The sequence below is a fragment of the Amblyraja radiata genome, chromosome 4 (genome assembly GCF_010909765.2).
Source record: "Amblyraja radiata isolate CabotCenter1 chromosome 4, sAmbRad1.1.pri, whole genome shotgun sequence".
Classification (NCBI taxonomy): Eukaryota; Metazoa; Chordata; class Chondrichthyes; order Rajiformes; family Rajidae; genus Amblyraja; species Amblyraja radiata.
The window spans coordinates 12,753,559-12,771,167 of NC_045959.1; the positions used below are offsets into that span (position 1 = coordinate 12,753,559).

Sequence of the window (17,609 nt, forward strand, 5' to 3'; positions counted from 1 at the left end):
ACCGCAAACGTACGTCTCGGTCCGCTATAACCGAAATCCGTGTTCAGAGGTCATAATAACGGGTTGACTGTGTCTAAGCATTCTATCTTCATTTTTACTATCCACCATGGGAAACACAGTTCTTTTTAATCAAAGTTTGTTGAAGGGTGATGTAGTGGAGTGTGGGCCTCTGGATGCTTTCAAGAGAGAGTTAGATAGAGCTCTTAGGGATAGCGGAGTTAAGGGATATGGGGAGAAGGCAGGAACGGGGTACTGATTGTGGATGATCAGCCATGATCATTGAATGGCGGTGCTGGCTTGAAGGGCCGAATGGCCTACTCCTGCACCTATTGTCTATATTGGAACAAATGTACATGAATGGGGTAGTGGAGTAGATAGATAAGTGATCAAGGTGGAGAGAAGGTTACAAGAAGGGATGGTGTTGACCAGGAAAAAGCAAGGAAAGGCTATGGAAAAACAAATGCAGTCACTGAGGTATAGGGAGGAATGTGGATTGGATGTGTTAAGTAAAATTCTTGACCAGTGACTGGAGAGTGGCTAAGATAATTTTTTTTGTTAAAAATGATTTGTATTTGTTGACCAGAACCTTCCAATGGATTGATAGGTATCCTCGGGTATTTTCTGTACATTTTGAGCAATTATTGGGGATTAATCATTTGTCTCACAATTTCATGTTTACAGGGTACACAAAAATCCTGGAGAAACTCAGCGGGTGCAGCAGCATCTATGGAGCGAAGGAAATAGGCGACGTTTCGGGCCGAAACCCTTCTTCAGACTGATGGGGGTGGGGGGAGAAGGAAGGAAAAAGGGAGGAGGAGGAGCCTGAGGGCGGGGGGATGGGAGGAGACAGCTCGAGGGTTAAGGAAGGGGAGGAGACAGCAAGGGTTAGCAAAACTGGGAGAATTCAATGTTCATGCCATCCGGACGCAAGCAACCCAGGCGGAATATGAGGTGCTGTTCCTCCAATTTCCGGTGTTGCTCACTCTGGCAATGGAGGAGACCCAGGACAGAGAGGTCGGATTGGGAATGGGAGGGGGAGTTGAAGTGCTGAGCAACCGGGAGTTCAGGTAGGTTATTGCAGACTGAGCGGAGGTGTTCGGCGAAACGATCGCCCAACCTCCGCTTAGTCCTCGCTGACATCTAGAGCAGCGGATGCAGTAGCTGAGGTTGGAGGAGATACAGGTGAACCTTTGTCGCACCTGGAACGACTGCTTGGGTCCTTGAATGGAGTAGAGGGGGGAGGTGAACGGACAGGTGTTGCATTTCTTGCGGTTGCAACGGAAAGTGCCCGGGGAGGGGGTGGTACGGGAGGGAAGGGAAGAATTGACAAGGGAGTTACAGAGGGAGCGGTCTTTGCAGAAGGCAGACATAGGGGGAGATGGGAAGATGTGGCGAGTGGTGGGGTCACGTTGGAAGTGGCGGAAATGGCGGAGGATTATTTGTTGTATTTGCCGGCTGGTGGGGTGAAAGGTGAGGACTAGGGGGACTCTGCCCTTGTTGCGAGTGCGGGGATGGGGAGAGAGAGCAGTGTTGCGGGGTATGGATGAGACCCTGGTGCGAGCCTCATCTATGGTGGCGGAGGGGAATCCCCGTTCCCTGAAGAACGGGGACATTTCCGATGCCCTGGTGTGGAACGTCTCATCCTGGGAGCAGATGCGGCGTAGGCGGAGGAATTGGGAGTAGGGGATGGAGTCTTTACAGGGGGCAGGGTGGGAAGACGTGTAGTCCAGATAGCCATGTGAGTCAGTTGGTTTGTAGTGTATATCGGTCAGAAGTCTGTTCCCTGCGATGGAGATGGTGAGGTCAAGGAATGGTAGGGAAGTGTCGGAAATGGTCCAGGTGTATTGGAGTGCCGGATGGAAGTTGGTGGTGAAGTGGATGAAGTCAGTCAGTTGTGTGTGTGTGTGCAGGAGGTGGCCCCAAAGCAGTCGTGTCAATGTAACGGAGGTAGAGGTCGGGGATGGGGCCCTGGTACGTATTGAACAAGGATTGTTCAACGTACCCGACAAAGAGGCAGGCGTAGCTGGGTATTGTTGTGTTTCTTTACAGCATTTTTCCATATCTACAGTATTAGGCTAGGAACCTAATACAGACAAATAATAATTTTTGTTGATGTGTACAATGACCAATGTGGGTGCGGTGAATCGAGGGGCCTATTTCTGAGCTGTATGACTGTGCAATGCTTGTTACAATCCTCTAACCAATCATTGTATAATTTGAATCATTACAGAACTATTGAAACATTGACTATGAGACAGACATTTATCCAACTGTGCCTGTTGTTTTTTGTTGTTAAAAACACCAGTCATGCTCCGTCTCGACAGAAACCATTCCTTGGCTTTTGCCCATCCGTCCAAGTTCCTTATCCCATATAACTTATTTTCCAAATTATTTGTGGGCACTCCTTCCAATGCCATTTACTAGATTCTGACAAATGAGCAGGAAACAATTCCCCTCTCTTTGGTGCATCTTTTGCCGATGATATTACTGTTTATCAATTCCAAACGTTACTAATGAGTGGACAAGTTATCATCATAGTTTTAAATACTTAAATACTTATTTTATCCAGTTTCCTGAATGTGGTTATTGTGGCAAACAATATGGCTTGTGATTCTTCATAATGGGGTCTTGTATAAACTGGCCAAATTTTGGGTTGAAACCGTGCTCTTCGATGTAACAGTTACATGGTACCTTCTAAACATTTTTCTTAGATGTATAGTTCTTAAATTCCACTTTATTTACTTGGAAGCTGCTGGATAGATTGGGTTCATAAATCCATGCAACTTTGAGATTCTTTTAATGTCTACTTTGATTAAATTGTCTTAGGCGATGTCAATCTATGCATGTCAGGAAAGTCATCATCCCAGCAAATACAGTCGAGATGGAGAGCTTGGGAGAATGGAGTAAAATCTCTACAGGAGTTAAGATGGAGCATATGACCCTCTTTTTGTTTACTTTTCACCTCGAGCCTTTGTCACCTACTCCACCTGTCTGCCAATCATTCTCCCCTTCCCCCTATATTCCTCCCCCATCTCACCTGTATCCATGTATCCATCTATCATTTGTCAGGCTTTGCCCCACCCACCTTTTCCAGTTTTCCCCCCTTGTATTCTGGTCTGAAGAAGAGCCCTGACCTGAAACGTCATCTGTTCATTCCCTCCACAGGTGCTGCCTAACCCAGTCAGTTCCTCCAGCACTTTTTTTGCACTAGATTCCAACATCAGCTGTCTGTTGTGTCTTCAAAACATTAATTTTACTGTATAATTATTGTACCTAAGTGGACTTGTACAGATGAGGTTTGAGGTCAAATGTGTAATCTAGTTCAATGTTTTATTAAGATTATATAGCCTACTGTCTGACCACAGTTCAATCAAGCTCTGACAATCTGCTAACCAGTTGTGCAGAAGTCCCAATGATTTGGCATTTGGCTCAGCAGAACCTTCCCTTTCCCTTTTTAAACTCGCCAGGCCCTTCCCTTTTTTAAACTCACCAGGCCCTCGGTTTCCATAATAAAAATCACGCAAAGTGCTGGAGTTGCACAGCGAGTCAGGCAACATCCTTGTAGAGTGTGGATAGGTGACCTTTCAGGTGAGTACCCTTCGTCAGACTCTCATGATGGGCCTGGCACTTGAGCTGTGGGCATAAGGGTACAAAGGTAAAGCTGCTGTTGAGGACTAACTATACTGCATCAGAAAGAGGGAGGTCAGAAGGGTGAAAATAATAAATGGTGGAAATGGGTTCCATACTCTCCAACTTCACTGGATTTGTGGAAAGATTGTTATACTACCATGTAACATTTTTTTAAAGTTCATTAAATTTATGTTGGGTTATAAATAGAAGAAGATACAATAGTCTAGAAAACCTGTGTGTCCCGCCTTACTAAAATTCCAAGTTTTTACTGGGGTTTTACTGAGTAAACATGCATTGTGTTCCAAATTAGATTGAAACAAGCTTGCACTTTATGGAAAATAATTGAGGTAGGGTTAATAGCTACGCAAAGTTCAATTCCATTTGCTCCTCTGCAGATAAAAAACAACTCCTACCGTGTGTTGAGATCTAAACTAGAGCTAATTAAAAAGTAAAACATATTTGTGCCATTCTTACCTGGCAGTTGCCACCATGTACTGATTATTCCATTTAGACCGTGGGCCGAGGTGCTTTTTCATTTTGTGACCCAAATCACGTATCTACCTGTATTTATAACATATTGTGTAAAAATATTTTAGAAATCATACCTGAAACTCGTCAAGACCAAAACCTGCACATATTTTTTAAATATGAGGAAAAACCTCCAATTTTCCGAGTAGTAATTGTCCAATCATTGCACGTTTGACATTGAGTCGGATGGCAATTGACCAATCACTCGCTTTGTTTCATGGTAGCTAGACAGCAAGCACTCTGGGATCATGGCTGCCTCCTAATTACATCAAAACAATTGCATGGTTTTGAAGGAATAAAGGTAATGCTGATAATTTTGTTTTACAATTGATTTATAGTTGTACAGTTATGATGTGAACTGTTAAATAAAAATGCAACATAAAAATGTAGAGCTAGGATTGGGATTCTGGTCAGGGTCAGTGTCAGTCAGTCGGTCAGGCTGTCGGTAGGCTGGTGGATGCTGCGAGGGGTTGGTCGGGTTGACGGCCAGCCGGTGAGTGCTGCGAGTGGGCGGACTGACGGAGCTGGCGCTATGGGGGTGCTGAAGGTGGCCCGGGCGGCGTGCAGAGCAGTGCTGCTCACCACCATCATCACCATGATGATCCAGAAGGGCATGCTGGCCGAGGTGGACGCGCTGAGTGGCCACACTTACGTAGCCCGCAGCCGGTCCCAGCCGTGGGCAGCTCTGGAAGGGTTCCTGTTCCTCACTGGCTGATTGTATTCAAGACATTCTTCATGTTCTGGTATCATGCTAAACTGCAAATATAGCCAATCAACATGGCCATTAGTAAATGCCTTGCATCATATTTCAAGCGACCTTCATTTAAATTTTAATGGTTGGCCAGGCTGTCAGTTTTTCTAAAACTGTTAAACTTGTTTTTACTCTGGATTACAGTTCCATTGGAATCTGTGAAACTATCTTTTGAAAGGTCTTAAATTAATCTTGAATGTACTTGTGGGTTAGTTGTCATGGTTGTATTATTGCTTGTGTACTCGCATGTAATTGATATGACTGTCATAACACTGAGTCTTTCTCTATTATATTACCTTTCAAGCAAATAAAATTTCAGCCAGCTCAATGTGTAAACGGAATAGGAAAAATTATTTTCTAAGAATGTTTTTGAAACATTTAAATTTTAATAGTAATCCATAGTAGTTTAGAGCGTGAGCCAGTGCTATGTGTGTGCTTCTATTTCTGAAGGGAAATTACTTGTGAAGGAGGTTTGGAAACAAGGATTATGCACCTTAATTCATTACAATTTGAGAACGATAACTGAAACTCTAACTTTTAATAAATGTGTTGGTATATCAATTGCTGAGTAGCCTACGTCGTGTTGACTGATGAAGGGACCGAATGTATCGCAGCCAGATTTGCTGCTGATGCAAAGATAGATGAGTTAACTTGAGATTTAACACTATTTTCTGACTGGGCACTAGGCAGCCTTGCAGAATCATATTATTTTTTTTTTGTGTTAGAGCTGGTCATTTTGTTTTTGCTGTAACTCATTCTCCTATTTTTCCCTATTAATTAGCAAAGCCAGACCTAGTTGGCCATGTCCCATTGCCCCTTATTTTGCAACTTTTACATTCATTTGTTTATGTTCTCACTCTATGAATGTCCATATTGCAACAGCAGTTAATTTTATTTTTCTGTAGTTACTTCCATTTGCATGAGGTCAGATGTCCTTATGTCCCATCCTATCAGTGATGCTCCCATTATCCAATCCAGCCTCTCTGTATTTTGAAATAAGTTTGTTTTCTCTCTCATAGCCAAAGTAATTCAGCAGGTCAGGCAGCATCTCTGGAAGACATGGATATGTGACTTTTTGGTTCAGGGCCTTCTTCAGACCTGCTGAGTTACTCCAGCGCTTTGTGTTCTGCGCAAGATTCCAGCATTTGCAATTCCTTTTGTTGACATCTTGTTTTCTTTCTCACCCAGTTCGGAGAGAGGTTCTTTGACCTGATGTATTAACCCTATATCTCTTTACACAAATGCTGTTGACCTGAGTGTTTCCAGCATTTCTGTTCTTATTTTGGCCAGGTTAGCAAATTTTGAGGAGGACACAGTAACGCAGCTAATAGAGCTTCACAACTCCATCGACCTGGAGATCATTAATTTAAAGGTAGTTTAGTTTACTACCTTTTAAATTTGGTACTTTCAATATTGCCCTTTTCAAGTTTACTTTTGAAAATACTTAAAGGCAAATTATGGAAATAATTAATTGAAAAGCTTTCATAGTATTTGTCATCTTTTTAATAAATTAGTGTTTCATTTTCAGGTAGTTTGGGTTCACCTCGCTTATTAACTTGTTATTTCATTTTGCTGCTGTGCCAGTACATATCTACTGAGTATCTTAGTCATATTTCCCTGCAATCTTTACTTTTGAGATGACCCCATTTCTGATCATGTGATTTGTTCTTCAAACTATTTATTGCATTTGGAGCTTACCTTTGTTCTTTTTAATACATCACAGTAGATCAGTGACAAAACAAATACAACATTTTGGCATTTTGTATGGATGTTTTTAAATGTTGCGCTGTTATAAATCTTATTTGATTACCATTTGAATCCCCTTTATTACAAATCCCCTTCAGAATAATAGTTGATAAGTAGCTTTCAATGTTGAATGAAAGTCAGGGTGGAAAATGACATTCTGCAATTTTTTATTATTATTAGGTGGGTATTTCATTATGTCATAGAAAAGGTGTTGAGATAAGAAACTTACTGTTTCTTCTCCATTGTTTCCTTTTATAGGCGTTAGATTTGGACAAAAATGCACTACAAAAAGTAAAGAAATCAGCAAAATCAATAAACACTTCAGGTCAAGGTACGTTTCAGTATTTATTCATTAATAAGCAAATATATATATATAAGAAATGTAATTTACATCTGTTACAGCATCTAATTATATTCATTAATCAAAGAATATTGTTAAACTGTTGGATGATCAGTATTCCCACGGTTAAATGCAGTTCACTGTAATTCACAAGGTGCTTGTTGTAAATGTTTAAAGATGATAGGAATAGTAAAAAAATGAGATTAGACCTTTTAGCATAGAGGTTCTTTGGTGTTTGTGGCCTTTGAATTCTATTTCTCATAAACCGATGTAAACATCAAAATATTGTTTTTCAATGTAGTTTTGCTGCAATATCATGGACAACTGGTCTAAGAAATTCTAGCCCATTTTTGATATGGAATTGGTGCAGTCTGTATGTTCGGGCGCAGGATGTTCCAATCAGCTATTAATGCTGCAATTTTTGGGGAGTTTAAAAAAATATACCAATTACTTTCTAACACCATCCCTCTCTTCCACGTCTCTAGTTGAAGACGTTGGCTGCCAATGTGTCCTGAAATGTACTGACTCAGCCATTGTGAGCAATGCAATATACCCCTTCAATTAATTATGGGTTCCCTAGAGTAGATTTATTGGGGGCTCATATCTCATACATTGAGAAATGCATTACAATCGGAAAAGCAGTGAATTGGCATGAACTGCAGCAGCAAATGTGTTTCTCACATGCTGCACTTGGGATGGATCGGTCTATTGTCTATTGAAACAGTTGAATGGTTCTGAAATTTAATGTCCTAGTCATTCCATAATTGACTGACACTTTAAATCCACGTGACTTCATCCAGACATGAGGAGAAGGATTCATCACTTGTAGTGTTCAGCAATCCCCCCCCCACCCCCCATTTTTTTGTTTGAGTGGAGACCTTGGTGAATGCTCATTCTAAGATTAATTGCAATCTTGTTAAGTATCTTTATTTATTCTGCAACATTTTCTTTATCTGGGAGCCCATACATATCTACCAGTCATGGGATGGAAGCTTGAATGAATTGCTGACAGTTCCTTTCCAAACTGCCAGAATTTTTCCTCGGCACTAAGTGTGGTTCAAGATTCCTGTGGGAATGCAGAAGTGCTCAACTTGTTGGCTGATCTCCAATGGCAATTTCTTGACTAGGCTTTGATTTTATACTCCACGTGGAGCCCAGCAGCAGAGCATGATTGCATTGCCATTTATCAGTAGTTGTGCTTGCAAAACTGCACTTGTGCCAGTTCTAATCTGGCCAAGCACAAAGGTAGACACTCATTTGACTGGAGGGGAATAGCTATAAAAAGAAGATATACATGATGTACATTTAAGTGAACGTTTTAATGTTTTCAGTTATGTCAATGTTTTTTAAGTGATTTTACTTGTAGTAATTGTTTGAAAGTCTCATTCTATATTTAATTTTTTTTAAACATCCAGGAGAGCTATAATCAGCAGACAAAATGTAGGAGCAAAACTTAGACAACTATCTTGTGATGAGGGTCGGGGAAGGTGGCAACAGTGTTCCAGGTTGCCCAGATAAAGGCATGACGTTGCTTGCAGGCTTGTTGTCATAATGGGGCGAGTATAAAACAGAACAGAGAATCTAGAAATACTCATAACGGGTCAGGCATCACCTGTGGAGAGAGTATCAGGATGATGATCTTTTGTCAGAACTGGGAAAATTTAATGGAGGAGTGGGGAGAAGAAGAATGCCTGTCTACGGTGGTAACCAAGAGAAAATGGATGGCACGGATAGGTGGTTAAAAAAGGACTGTTAATGGCTGTCTTGAACAGACATAAAGAAGAGATAAACAACCATTCTGGAACTGCTAGGTACATAACAGCAGTGGCTGGAAATCTGAAACAAAGGAAAAAGCTTTGGAAACCCCACAAATGAGGCACCATATGTGGAGAGAGAAAAACTGAGTTGCATTAGAACTGGTCAGAGATTGAAAAAACTGTAGCTGTTGGAAATCCAGACCAAAAGCAAAATGCCAACAGCATTTGGCATCCCTGGAGAGAGAAACAGAACTAATGCCTCACCACCTGCCCCTCACCCCAGGACCATCACTTGATCTACAGACCTCCCACCCTAGTATTTTGTTTTTACATCTGAATTGACCTGGTCTGACAAAAAACAGAAAGCCATAGCATGCCTTCAGGTAAAATGTGATATTGTTTCTTCATCTTATGCTGGACCTTGTTGGAAAAGCATGGCAGCCAAAGACAGAAGTCAGAGTGGGGTTGGATGAAGAATTAAAGTGAGTGGGAACTGGAAGTTCAGATCACTTGAATCTGAACTGTGTGCGAAGTAGTCGTTAAATCTCCATTTGATTTCTCCAGTATATAAAAGATGGCTGGCGTTCTAAGCACTGACTGCTGTATGATAAATTGGAAGAAGTACAAAGAATTACTGTTTCACCTGGGAGTGTTTTGGTCCCTTGATGAGCGTATCTTTCCGTGTCTTACTGAAGGTGAAGCAGAACTAGAGATTACCTGGTGAACATGGAAGTTGGCTGAGTGGGAAGTCAAAGCAAACAAACCCTATTCTTGCTTTGGGTGGGAAGAAAATGGAACAAATCAAGTTTGTTCCATTTTCTTCACATCTGTTCACAATTCCTCTCTTCCCACCTATTCTTGCTATAGGTGATTGTGAATTGTGAACAGATGTGCAGAAAATGGAACAAACTTGATTTGTTCCATTTTCTTTCCACCCATGGCAAGAATAGGTTTTCATTGCTTTTACTTTCCACTCGGCCAACCTACATGTTCAATATGTCATCTCTAGTTTTGCTCCATTGCTCAACATAACTGCTCCTCTCTCCTAATCTTTCAGCTTTTAAAAAAAAAAGGTAATTAATTCTTCCATCTCTTACATAGGCACTCTGCATCTTGTGTCACCTTGCGGTTGCAACTTACAATACAACAACAATACAATTTATTGTCATTTGAGCCCCAGTGAGACTCAAACGAAATTTTGTTTCCACAGCCATACAAACAAAAACAATGTCCTACAGACATACACACAATTAAGTTCACACAAACATCCATCACAGTGAACCCACTGTGATGGAAGGCAAAAAAAGTTGCAACTTAGTCCTTAGACTGTACACTTTCCCCAACAACAAGCCCTGGGTCACCAGTGACAAAGGTCCTTCTCAACCAGAAGAAGAGGGCCTTCAGGAATGGTGACAGGGAGGAGGTGAAACGGGTGCAGAAAGACTAAGACAGGGCAAGAACAACTACAGGAGGAAGCTGGAGAGGAAACTTCAGCAGAACAACATGAGGGATGAGGAGCGGGGTGAAGAGCATTACAGGCTACAAGAAGACCAGTGGTCTGCAGAGGGAAAGCAATCAGGACTGGGCCAATGCGCTAAACCTATTTTCATTTTAATAGATTTTATGTGGGGGGGGGGGGGGGCACTGCCCACCCTCCCTCCTGCTCCCCGACAGTCTCTCCCCCTCAATCCCCCTGGTCCACTTCCTCTGCCCTTTGCCAAGCCTGACCATCAAGGTTGAGCAGGTGAGGAAGGAGCTGAGCAGACTCCGCCCAGGCAAAGCTACGGGTCCCGATGGTGTCAGCCCTAGGGTACTCAAGATGTGTGCCAGCCAGTTGTGTGGAATGTGACAGCATATCTTCAACCTGAGCCTGGAGAGGATTCCTGATATGTGGAAGCCATCCTGTCTGGTTCCCGTACCAAAGAGGACTCGCAACAGCTCCTCCAACGACTACAGGCCGGTGAGGCTGGTGCTCACTCGCCTGCGACCCCTGGTTAAACCCTACCTGGACCCCCTGCAGTGCGCTTACCAAGCAAAGATGGGGTTGAGGACGCCATGATCCACCTGCTCCATCGTTCCTATGCTCACCTGGATAAGCCGGGAAGCATTGTGAAAGTCATGTTTTTTTACTTCTCCAGTGCTTTTAACATGATCCGGCCTGCACTGCTAGGCAGCAAACTGACGAAGATGCGGGTGGATGCTCCATTGGTGTCCTGGATCACCAACTACCTGACTGGACGACCACAATATGTCAGGCTACAGAAATGTGTCTCGGACATGGACCCCACAGGGGATGGTCCTCTCTCCCTTCCTATTCACCATCTACATCTCGGACTTCAGATATAACTCCGCCTCCTGCCACTTGCAGAAGTTTTCAGATGACTACAATTGTGGGCTGCATCAGTGATGGGAGGGAAGCTGAATACAGAGATGTAGTCAATGACTTTGTTGAGTGGTGTGGGCTGAATCACCTACAGCTCAACACCGACAAGACTAAGGAGTTGGTGGTGGACTTTAGGAGGAGAGGCACATCCCTGTCTCCTGTCTCTATCAATAATGTGAATGTGCAGTTTACCAGGGAGTACAGATACCTGGGAGTGCACCTGCACTGGTCCAGGAACGCTGAGGCCCTGTACAAGAAGGGACAGAGCCGCCTGTATTTTTTGAGAAAGCTCCACTCCTTCCACGTCTGCAGTGAGATGCTGCAGATGTTCTACCAATCGGTGGTAGCCAGTGCCATCTTTGTTGCGGTGTGCTGGGGCAACAGGACGAAGGTCGTGGACGCCAATAGGATCAACAAGTTCATCAGGAAGGCTGGCTCCGTCCTGGGGAAGGAGTTGGATTCTTGGGAGGTGGTCTTGGAGGGGAGAATGCTCCTCAAACTACGGAGCATCCTGGACAATGCAGCTCACCCCCTCCATGACACATTGGTCAACCTGAGGCGTACCTTCAGCAACAGAATGGGTCCACCAAGATGTAGGACAGAACGCCACAGGAGATCCTACTTCCCTGTGGCTACCAAACTTTACAACTCATCTCCCTTCTACCTTGGGGTAGACTGAGACTGCCCCCCGCCCCCCCGCACCACCTCAATCTTTGCACATCTCCAAAGTCTTTCCACTCGTCACTTTATTTTCCTGTTTCATGTACAGAAAGGACGGGTTGCACTTGAACTCGAGGGGGACCAATATCCTGGCGGGGAGATTTGCAAAGGTTACTGGGTAGATTTTAAACTAGAACGGTTGGGGGGAGGGACTCAAATAGGGAAAGCTAGTAGTCAGTGTGTGAGGCAGGAGGCAGAGAAGGGTAGCACTCGGACCCAAAATGTAGGGGAGAAAGAAGAAAAAGATAATTAACAGAGAATAAGAGGGGGTGGGTTTCTTAAATGTGTATATTTTAATGCTAGGAGCATTGTAAGAAAGGTGGATGAGCTTAGAGCCTGGATTGAATCCTGGAAGTATGATGTTGTGGCGATCAGTGAAACATGGTTGCAGGAGGGCTGTGATTGGAAACTAAATATTCCAGGATTTCGTTGCTTCAGGTGTGATATAATTGGAGGGGCAAGAGGTGGAGGTGTTGCATTGCTTGTCAGGGAAGATATTACAGCAGTGCATTGGCAGGATAGATTAGAGGGCTCGTCGAGGGAGGCTATTTGGGTGGAACTGAGAAATGGGAAAGGTGTAGCAACACTTATAGGGGTGTATTATAGACCGCCTAATGGGGAGCGAGAATTGGAAGAGTAAATATGTAAGGAGATCGCAGATATTAGTATTAAGCACAAGGTAGTGATTGTGGGAGATTTCAATTTTCCACACATAGACTGGGAAACACATTCTGTAATTGGGCTGGATGGTTTGGAGTTTGTAAAATGTGTGCAGGATAGTTTTTTGCAGCAATACATAGAGGTACCTACTAGAGAAGGGGCAGTGCTGGACCTCCTGTTAGGAAATGAGACAGGTCAGGTGGCGGAGGTATGTGTTGGGGAGCACTTCGGGTCCAGTGATCACAATACCATTAGTTTCAATATAATTATGGAGAGGGTCAGAACTGGACCTAGGGTTGAGATTTTTGATTGGAGAAAGGCTAACTTTGAGGAGATGCGGAAGGATTTAAAAGGAGTGAATTGGGACATTTTGTTTTATGGGAAGGATGTGGAAGAGAAATGGAGGACATTTAAAGGTGAAATTTTAAGAGTACAGGATCTTTATGTCCCTGTTCGGTTGAAAGGAAATAGTAAAAATTGGAAAGAGCCATGGTTTTCAAGGGAAATTGGACACTTGGTTCGGAAAAAGAGAGAGATCTACAATAATTATAGGCAGCATGGAGCAAATGAGGTGCTTGAGGAGCATAAAGAATGTAAAAAGAATCTTAAGAAAGAAATTAAAAAAGCTAAAAGAAGATATGAGGTTGCTTTGGCAAGTAAGGTGAAAGTAAATCCAAAGGGTTTCTACAGCTATATTAATAGCAAAAGGATAACGAGGGATAAAATTGGTCCATTAGAGAGTCAAAGTGGACAGCTATCTGCAGAGCCAAAAGAGATGGGGGAGATATTGAACAATTTATTTTCTTCGGTATTCACCAAGGAGAAGGATATTGAATTATGTGAGGTAAGGGAAACGAGTAGAGTAGCTATGGAAACTATGAGATTCAAAGAAGAGGAAGTACTGACACTTTTGAAAAATATAAAAGTGGATAAGTCTCCAGGTCCTGACAGGATATTCCCTAGGACATTGAGGGAAGTTAGTGTAGAAATAGCAGTGGCTATGACAGAAATATTTCAAATGTCATTAGAAACGGGAATAGTGCCGGAGGATTGACGTACTGCGCATGTTGTTCCATTGTTTAAAAAGGCTTCTAAGAGTAAACCTAGCTATTATAGACCTATTAGTTTGACGTCAGTGGTGGGCAAATTAATGCAAAGGATACTTAGAGATAATATAGATAAGCATCTGGATAAACAGGGTCTGATTAGGAACAGTCAACATGGATTTGTGCCTGGAAGGTCATGTTTGACTAATCTTTTTGAATTTTTTGAAGAGGTTACTCGGGAAATTGATGAGGGTAAAGCAGTGGATGTTGTCTGTATGGACTTCAGTAAGGCCTTTGACAAGGTTCCTCATGGAAGGTTGGTTAAGAAGGTTCAATTGTTGGGTATTAATGGTGGAGTAGCAAGATGGATTCAACAGTGGCTGAATGGGAGATGCCAGAGAGTAATGGTGGATGGCTGTTTGTCAGGTTGGAGGCCAGTGACTAGTGGGGTACCACAGGGATCTGTGTTGGGTCCACTGTTGTTTGTCATGTACATCAATGATCTGGATGATGGTGTGGTAAATTGGATTAGTAAGTATGCAGATGATACTAAGATAGGTGGTGTTGTGGATAATGAAGTAGATTTTCAAAGTCTACAGAGAGATTTAGGCCATTTGGAAGAGTGGGCTGAAAGATGGCAAATGGAGTTTAATGCTGATAAGTGTGCGGTGCTACATCTTGTCAGGACAAATCAAAATAGGACGTACATGGTAAATGGTAGTGAGTTGAGGAATGCAGTTGAACAAAGGGATCTAGGAATAACTGCACAGTTTCCTGAAGGTGGAATCTCATGTAGATAGGGTGGTAAAGAAAGCTTTTGGTGTGCTGGCTTTTGTAAATCAGAGCATTGAGTATAGAAGTTGGGATGTAATGTTAAAATTGTACAAGGCATTGGTGAGGCCAATTCTGGAGTAGGGTGTACAATTTTGGTCGCCTAATTATAGGAAGGATGTCAACAAAATAGAGAGTACAGAGGCGATTTACTAGAATGTTGCCTGGCTTTCAGCAACTAAGTTACAGAGAAAGGTTAAACAAGTTAGGTCTTTATTCTTTGGAGCGCAGAAGGTTAAGGGGGGACTTGACAGAGGCCTTTAAAATGATGAGAGGGATAGACAGAGTTGACGCGGATAAGCTTTTCCCATTGAGAGTAGGGAAGATTCAAACAAGAGGACATGACTTGAGAATTAAGGGACAGAAGTTTAAGGGTAACATGAGGGGGAACATCTTTACTCAGAGAGTGGTAGCTGTGTGGAATGAGCTTCCAGTTGAAGTGGTGGAGGCAGGTTCGATTTTATCATTTAAAAATAAATTGGATAGGTATATGGACGGGAAAGGAATGGAGGGTTATGGTCTGAGTGCAGGTAGATGGGACTAGGGGAGAATAAGTGTTCAGCACGGACTAGAAGGGCCGAGATGGCCTGTTTCCGTGCTGTAATTGTTATATAGTTATATGTATTTTGTGTTTTTTATGACTGTTGGCAAATTAATTTCCCTCCTGGGATAAATAAAGTTCTATCGTATTGTAGCTGCAGGAGATTATACAAATTATTCTTTCACCTCTTTGCTATTGAGGGAGTGCAGCGTAGGTTCACAAGGTTAATTCCTGGGATGGCAGGACTGTCATTTGCTAAGAGAATGGAGCGGCTGGGTTTGTATACTCTGGAATTTAGAAGGATGAGGGGGATCTTATTGAAACATATAAGATTATTAAGGGTTTGGACATGCTGGAGGCAGGAAACATGTTCCTGATGTTGGAGGAGTCCAAAACCAGGGGCCACAGTTTAAGAATAAAGGGTAAGCCATTTAAAACGGAGATGAGGAAACACTTCTTCACACAGAGAGTTATGAGAGTGGAATTCTCCGCCTCAGAGGGCGGTGGAGGCCAGTTCTCTGGAAATGTTCAAGAGAGAGCTAGATAGGGCTCTTGAAGATAATGGAGTCAGAGGATGTGGGGAGAAGGCAGGAACGGGGTACTGATTGTGGATGATCAGCCATGATCACATTGAATTGCGGTGCTGGCTTGAAGGGCCGTATGGCCTATAGATAGACAATAGACTACTCCTGCACCTATTGTCTATTGTCTCTTCCCGGTGCTTAGGGACCAGAATACTCCAGGTGAAGTAATTTGCTGCTCACAGTGTGGCCTCCCCTACATTGGAGAAACCAAATGCAGCTTGGGAGACTCCTTTGCTAAAATCCTACATCCTACCCAATTTCGAGTTGCCTGTCTCTTTATTCCCCAATCTACTCCCACTCTGAGCACTGACTTTGGCAACTCATCTTTCTATAGCCCGAGGCTTCAAATTCAGTTGTTTCAGACAATTTATCTTTAAAATAGTGTTAAAACTGAAAATACTAAGGTTGATCACTACATCAGCTGATGACCTTAGTGAGTCAGGGTAGGGTTGGGGAATAATCTTTTATGGAGAGCTTTCCGCACTGGCTCTGTATTTCTCCCTGCAGATACCTGGTCAGTTGAATGTTTCCAGCATTCTCCTTTACTTCAGATTCCACTGGATGCTGTGTTCTGTATTACAATAGCAGTTTGTTTTGCTTTGGTTGTTTTTTCTCTATTGCTCTTCTCGACAGATGAACAGTCATTAGTAAGCTGCTTTTGTCCAATCTATTTACGCCACTGTTATCCGTTTCCTTGTTCTCTGTCCTTTACAGACATTATTTATTCTCCCATTCCTTCCGTTTCTGTAAATGTTCCCAGTTCTGACAAAAAAAAAATCATCAGCCTGAAAAGTTAACTGTTTCTCTCTCCACAGATGCTGCCTGACTGCTGAGTATTTTCTGTTTTTTATTTCAGAGATTTACAGCATCTGCAGTTACTTGCTTTTGACAAGGTAAGTCTGCACTACTTCCGTCTGTCAGCTGCAAGTGGGGGTGCCTTTGATCCAATGGCAAGTTCTGACCCATTAAATCAAGTGACTGTGGTATTAATTTCTTTTTTCCAACATTAATACTTCTTTCCAAAACCATGAAGTCTGCATAATGGTGTGGTACAAGTTGTATTTCCTTTTACAAAGGAATGTTAACCCTATATTGCAAATGTTCAAGGGAAAGGTAAATCTACCACATAGAAATGTTTTCCTTTCAGGTGGTGTTCTTGCCATATTTTACAAATTTGGACTGTGTTCTCTGTATTGGTGTTTTTATTTGTTTCACTTCTGTTTCGTTATTGAAACGCTCTGCTTTGCAATGGTTCATGAGGCAGCTCAACACCACCTTCTCAAGGGCAATTAGGGATGGTCAATTAATTGCTGGTTCAGCCCGTGCAGCCCGCATCCCTTGAACAAATTAAAAAGTGCTTTACTTTGAGATTAGCATTTATGTTGGTGAGAGGGAATGTGTAATTTAACTCTAGACTGAATATCGCAGGTGTTTTCCATCGAGAGCTTTCCTCAATCTTCTCCTACTATCAGCAAAGTTTGAATCTTTTAATACACTAATACAAAAATGTGCCAAATAGCTTGACTGGGAAAGCTTGCAATGGTGGGGGATGTTGGCACCAGGGTCATTCAGTGATGAAGAAAGATCATTCGGTGAGGGAGGAGGTATGGTTCCAATCCTAATTGCTTTTGGAAGGCCTAATAATGGTTGCTTCTAGGACAATATTCCATATCTTGTTCTATAGTGAACTTTGCACGTAGAATGATGCACATCAGACATTATAGTCATGTCAGATGTTCATTTTCGACACAGATGTCCATGTCTAACTTCCTGGAGTGGAAAGAAGCAATGGAGAAATTCCATTCAATCCATTTTTAGTTTTTTACTGCTGATAGAAACAGCCTTTTGAAGTAAAACAGAAGAAGCCACTAGTTAGAATTGTTGAATTTGTATTCCATGCAAGAAAAACTGAAGATTACACAGTTTGAAGGATGACATTTCATCTTTTTTTACTCTTGTAAGGTACTCTAAAATCAATTTCTATTATTAACCATTTTCATTGGCTTGATTTTAGTACAAAGGCAATATATATCAAATTTATTTTGATCATTAATTTAACAAAATGAATGACACTTTCATATGGTAAGGCGTG

The 17,609-nt window shown here is 42.4% G+C and overlaps 1 protein-coding gene across 5 annotated transcripts in view; it reads left to right on the forward strand.

The window, feature by feature from the left end:
• asap1 (ArfGAP with SH3 domain, ankyrin repeat and PH domain 1) overlaps positions 1-17,609 on the forward strand; it is a 184,700-nt gene that overhangs the window by 60,779 nt on the left and 106,312 nt on the right. For all 5 annotated transcript variants that reach the window (XM_033018990.1, XM_033018987.1, XM_033018986.1 and 2 more), the window contains one exon: positions 6,914-6,986. In XM_033018990.1, the coding sequence (XP_032874881.1) occupies positions 6,914-6,986 (73 nt within the window). The remainder of the gene's footprint in view (positions 1-6,913; positions 6,987-17,609) is intronic.